This window comes from Pteropus vampyrus, unplaced genomic scaffold (genome assembly GCF_000151845.1).
Source record: "Pteropus vampyrus isolate Shadow unplaced genomic scaffold, Pvam_2.0 Scaffold82, whole genome shotgun sequence".
In the NCBI taxonomy this organism is placed as follows: domain Eukaryota; kingdom Metazoa; phylum Chordata; class Mammalia; order Chiroptera; family Pteropodidae; genus Pteropus; species Pteropus vampyrus.
Window position 1 is genome coordinate 6,564,453 of NW_011888863.1, and position 6,000 is coordinate 6,570,452.

Below are 6,000 nucleotides of genomic sequence, written 5' to 3' on the forward strand. Positions count from 1 at the left end.
CTTTCAAAATCTTCTAGAAATTGTAACCAAGTGTAAAACGACAGTGTCCCTCATTTAAAATGAGACTACATTTAGTAACAAGTTCTGGAGAAAATTAGTTCAGAAGCCTGTCTTCATTCCCAATCAATTGTGGGAATTTGGATCATGAATATTTAAACTTCAACATCTCCCACTCTAAAGTAGGATTTGTAATACCTTCTCTATCTTAAAGTCGTCTTTACTAGAATGAGTCAATTCTACTTTAAAAGTTTTCTTTCCTGGGGCAAATTGATCCAATTGCACAGAGTGACTCCTCATATTTGTAGATTTTCAGGGCCATGTCCAGTGACAGCATAATTTAAGGAGGCACGGGAGCCCCGACCCCTATCTATTAGGGTACATGCCAGAGCATGAATCCCCTGAATGGGTCGGTATGCCAATGGCTGAGTCCTCTAAACTTCAAAAATGCGATAACCTACTCTTTCCATTCCTTTCCCTACCCAAAAGGTGCACAGTTTTTCTACTTATTAATATTGGTCTTCTTTTATGCTTTCAGATTTCAGAGTCAAAGTCATATTTTGATGCAAAGCTTGACAGTTGATTCTGAGGAGAGATGTGATGTAACTTATGACCTTTTAAACAAACTTGTTCGAAGTGAGGCTAGGATGCCATGTGAGCGTTTTGGCAAATCTGGTGAAGGGCTGTTACTTGTGGCAGAGTCCATTGCCAGTGGGAAAAATAATAATGTTCTTAGTGAGATGTTATCAGTTGGAAATGGCCCTAAAAGGGTCTGAAGGGGCTAGCATTGCATTAGGTCTGTAGGATTTTAATGAGAAGCTTGTATTTCCCACTGAGTCATGTCCGTGTGCCTGCAGTGTAGCTATCTCATTTTACCCCAGTTATTTATTACAGCTTTGTAGAAAAGAGGGAGCTTCAGCAGGCTATGAGTTACCATAGTAAACTGACCAGAAGAGCCCACGTCTGTTACAGTGGCATCATAGAAGACCAGACCACACTGTTAAGACCTTAACCATGTATTATTGTTTTGCTTTAAGTAACTCTGTTTTAAGATGAGTGACTCAGAGGGTATATTTGGAGCCAGTGAATTTTATCTATTTATTTTTATTGTGGTATTGTGGATTCCTTTTCTTTTTCTTTCTTCTTTTCTTTTCTTTTTCTTTTCCTTTTTTTTTTAGAGTAAGAGAAACTAGTCTTTTTAATCTGCGAAAGAATTTAAGATCTTAGGAAGAAATAACATTTTCTCACAAAACTGAACATTAGATTTTCCCAAGGACACCTCCAAACCAACTCCTTTTCTCCAAAGCAGCAGGAATCTCCTACGTGCTAGTTGAACCACTGCTTTTACTAACCTTCCTGCCCCATCCTATCCCTCCCCCTCCCCCACATATTCCCTGGATGTCCCTTATTACAGAAAATTCTCACTTCTCATCCAAAACAGTCCTTTTCAGAAGTCTTAAGAAAGCCTAACCTTTGGTACAGGTGATCTACTACTGGGGGGTCCTTCCACCGCGTTGCTGGACGGATGTGGCCAGGAAAAGGAAGACAGTTTGATTCAGATCTCCCAAGACTGCTAGGAAAATTATCTAGGCCAAGGATATAATCTCCTAAAAGACAAATATCAGTTTATAGGGTCCACATTTTGGAATTATTATGAGAATGAAACAAGATAATCAACATGAAGGTCATAGTAGAGATTCTGGTATTTAATGTTAGTTGCTAATGTCGATTTAGTGCCATAATGAATATCATCATCACAGGTATTACTTGAGTATTTATTGAGCACTTTCCATATGGCAAGTGCTGTATTAAGAAGTAGGGTGAAGCAGAGAACAAGACAGGCACTTTCTGCACCCTCAAAGAGTACTTGTCTATATTTAGCTTTTCTCTTCATTAGGTCATAGGAATCTCTCTGAGACTGCAGCCAGAGTTTTATGTTTTTTTCTCCCAGGCATCTTAAATTAAAATACTATACAAATATTTTCATAGAAACATTGTAATATATTGGCAGTTTGATTCCATCGTGCTATTATGGTTCTATATAATGTCAAGTAATAATAGAGGTTTTAAAGAAAATGAAAATGTGTAGTCAGTGGTGGAGTGTGCTGTAATAGATAGCATAATCCAGGAAAGCCTCTTTCAGGTGACATCTGAACAGAAACCTGAAAGATGGGAAGACGCAAAGCACACCAGTGTCTTGGGGAAGGTTGTCTTGGGCAGAGAGAGCAGCAGCTCAAAGGCCCTTTAATGCATACATTTGCTTATTGGGAGTTGGGGGACAGCAAGGAGACAGATATGGCAAGGGCACAATGAATGAGGAGAAATGGAATTTAATGAGGCCAGGGCTAGTAGAGTAGGCCACAGTCAGGATGCCAAATTTACCTTTAAGTGTGTGGAGAAGCCCTCACGGAGTGTCATCTCTACAGCTGACTTGGAGAGACTAGATTGGAAGGGATCAGGGGTGGAAGCAGAGAAATAAGAGGCTGTGGCAGCATGTGTAATAAAGTTTTTGAGACTATACATTCTGTTTTCCAAACAAAAATAACTTTTGGTTTCTAACATGTTTATAAATGAAGGGCTCATTATATTTGTTTTTAAAATGTTAGAGGAGTAAAAAAAAAAAAAATCTTGGGAAAAGATGGTTTTATTAAATATAAATATTTCTCATATCTAAGTCTATGCTATCAGTATTGGTAAATAGCCTGAGGAAATGTTTCAGAGCATACAGGTAAAGCTCAGGCTTATCATCGTTATTAAAATGTTTAAGCGTGGTTAGCATTCCAAGAGACAGAGCTACAGGGAATATTCTTATCTATGTTTCTAAAAGGATCAGAGGGGAGAAAGAATGTCTTCACTAAATATCTTTTTAGCTAGTATAAACTTGTTTTTATTCTAGAACTTGTCCTGGTCAACGTTGTCATGCCTCCTTTGTGTTTTATCTTTTAGCACACTATCAAATTATGGTGATTTGAAGAAGGATTCTGCCATGAACATAAATGCTTCCAGGACCCCAGGAAGGCATGGACTGACAGCCACACTTCAGCCAAAACTCCTTCCCTTGCATCCACCACAGAAGCAGGAAAATGATCCGGATCCAACTCAGGGAGTACAGACTTGTGTGGCGAACGGTGTTACGGCAGCACAAAACCAGGAGGAACATGAGCAGGATAAAGCAGGCACCCATAGCCCAGGTACTCCTATTCAAACTTCTGAACCCTTGCTTGACACACACTTAGTGAATGGAGAAAGAGATGCAAGTACCACGGGCCCTGCCTCACCCACAATAAACGACTGTGATGGAAATGCTTCTGACAGTGGCTGCAGGACTCTAGGTGTAGGCCCAGTCCTCCTGGAAGATGGAAAGGCAGACACAGAAGCCAAGATACAAGAGAAGGAAAATGGAGACAGCCCTCTGGAACTGGAACAGCTGGACCAGCACCACGAGATGAAGGTAAAGCATGAGACGAGCTCATAAGTGGGAGGAACCACTGTTTTAAAATTCTACTTCATAGCACTGTGAAATGAATGAGTCAGATCACCCTCGCTGCCAGTTTAACAGTTTTCAAGTGTAGCTGCCAATGGGTGTTTTCCCTACTCTCTTAGGAGATATTTCACTTTTTCTTCTGTGTAGTTTCTATTGATCTATTGTGATTTCAAGAGTTAGAACAGTGGGAAGACTTCAATAGAGGAAAACCACAGACATTGTTTTTATTTACACAGGAAGAAAATGTTCTTTGTTGCCCTAAGTTTTAGGGCTGCCTCCCCATTATCTGTAGGCTAAACAAGAAGAAATTGTATGATCTTTGTTGTCAGACATTTCTAATCTAGTAAAAGAAATAGACCTGGAACATTAACTTGTACTAGCAAATGTTTCTTGAAAGGACATTTAATGTGGAAGTACTAATATGGAAGTACTTACAAATTATTCAACAGATATCTATAACTTCTTCCAGGCTTCTAATTTTTTAAAAGAATTTCTTACTAATATGCAATTTAGAGTCTCTTTGAAAGTGATCTTAGTTCAGCAATTCATTTATAGAAGTAAAAGCAGTCCCAGAAAGTTGGTGTGATTTTTCTAGAGTCACCATAACAGCCTAGATCCCCTGGGCCCTGACTAACAGGCCAGTGTTGTGTCCCCGATACAAGAAGTCACAAACATAATGCCTAAGTGTGAGAAATGTCAATGAATGTAACAGCCATGAGTAATATACTAGAGAGAGGTGAGACTGTGGCAAATGGGAAGTTCACATTCTTTCTAATGAGGGCAGTGTTTTGGTGAACCACCTGAATAGTGTTTCTGCCCATGTGCTAACAGAGCTGATTTGCTGGTGAAATATAGTCATAATTTATTTGTGTCACAGTAGAAACTTTGATACAATTCCAGTGATAAAACCATTGCATTTGTATTCTTCATTCATGTCAGTATAGTGCTTTAGAAATATTGATAAATGTGGCTTTTATAAAGTACTTGGAATTTCTTGGATCAAAGGTGCAATATAAGCATCAACACCTGGAATAGATAGGTGTTTACATCTCTGAAGACAAGAAAAAAGCTTCCATTGCATGGTCTCTCTTATCAATTTTAAATAATAATCTATGTAGAAGAGTTGAGAATTGAAAGTTTGATAATTATAGGAAAATTTATAAGTGGCAAATCCAGCTCCTAAATCTATGTTAACTGACATTAATGTAGGCAGAAATTAAAAGGGATTGATACTGAAATATTAGAGTAAAAAGTAATTGATTCATGTATTTAGAACTTTAAACTTTATGCTACATTTTCTACTGACCCTGAAAAGAATCCCAACTAGACAAAGAACCACGGGTCTATTTATTTATTTATTTACTTTCGAGGTTAGTAAATTAATTTTAAATGCTGACTTTCACAGGGAAAGTTTAAGGAAGTGGGTGGGAGAAAGTCATCTTGGTAATGTCTAAAATATTAAAGAAACAGGACATTGCAAAGTGATTCTCTTAACATCTTGATATAGTGATAAGTTTTAGTGTCTCCGTTTGAACTGTGGTGAACAGAAGAGAAAATTAGAACAAGAAATTAGAGACATAAATCTGTCCTTTTACCTTTGGGATGGTACCACCAGCAAGTGTTTATAAAACAGTAAGAGTCGTTCTTATTAAAGGAAATATTTTAGTCGGTGATGATGTCTGTGGTTTCTTGGTACTACTTTTTTCCTCCTGTCATATGTTATGTATATATTTTCAGAGATAAGTCTTATTGGTTTGGGAGAGACTTAATAGAGTTTTCCTATTAAAGTAGTGAAACATAGATTAGTACATCTGGCCTTTCTCCTAAATGAGAATTTAATTAGTGGATGGCACATGATATGTGTGGGGAAAAAAATTTTATTTTTCTCTGCAGAGCTGTTGATCCAAATACCACGTCTCCCATCTAAAAAGGAGTATTAGGATTTAATTTATCTATGGTGACAGTGTGTTTTTCTTTGCTGCTCTGATGTTTATTGCATTGCCTTTCCTGGTTCTAAAGTGCAAATATAAATGTTAGTAGTGTAAAGATGGTAAATTTTATGTTACATACATTTTACCACAATTAAAAATAAAAAAGAAATCTTAAAAAATAAAGTTAATATACATACTGAACCAAACAATTGGAACCAGGAAATCTCGATGTTGCTTCTGGCTTGCCCACTAAGTAGCATTATGACCTTGAACAAGTCAATTAGATCCTTCGTGCCTTTAGTTAAAGGCTATGAACTGATTATGATCTTAAGGCCCTTGTCAGTGATAATATAATAATTCTATGCTGTTATATGTAGGCATATCCTTTGTTAGCATAGCCCTCTAGATTGTTAGCTGCTTCTTAAACTATCAAATGTGTTTAACTTCTGAGACGTAATGGAATATTTGAGTTTCACTATGCAGATAATTGAAAAAAAATTACTCCAATCTTTATATAACTTGATAAAGAAATTTACATCAAAATAGTCTTAAATAAATTTCATTTAAACCAGAATTAAATTTAATGGA

The 6,000-nt window shown here is 37.1% G+C and overlaps 1 protein-coding gene across 1 annotated transcript in view; it reads left to right on the forward strand.

Moving 5' to 3' along the window:
- FGD4 (FYVE, RhoGEF and PH domain containing 4) overlaps positions 1-6,000 on the forward strand; it is a 187,546-nt gene that overhangs the window by 132,391 nt on the left and 49,155 nt on the right. Inside the window, exon 4 of the mRNA XM_023532410.1 lies at positions 2,944-3,448. Within this exon, the coding sequence (XP_023388178.1) occupies positions 2,944-3,448 (505 nt within the window). The remainder of the gene's footprint in view (positions 1-2,943; positions 3,449-6,000) is intronic.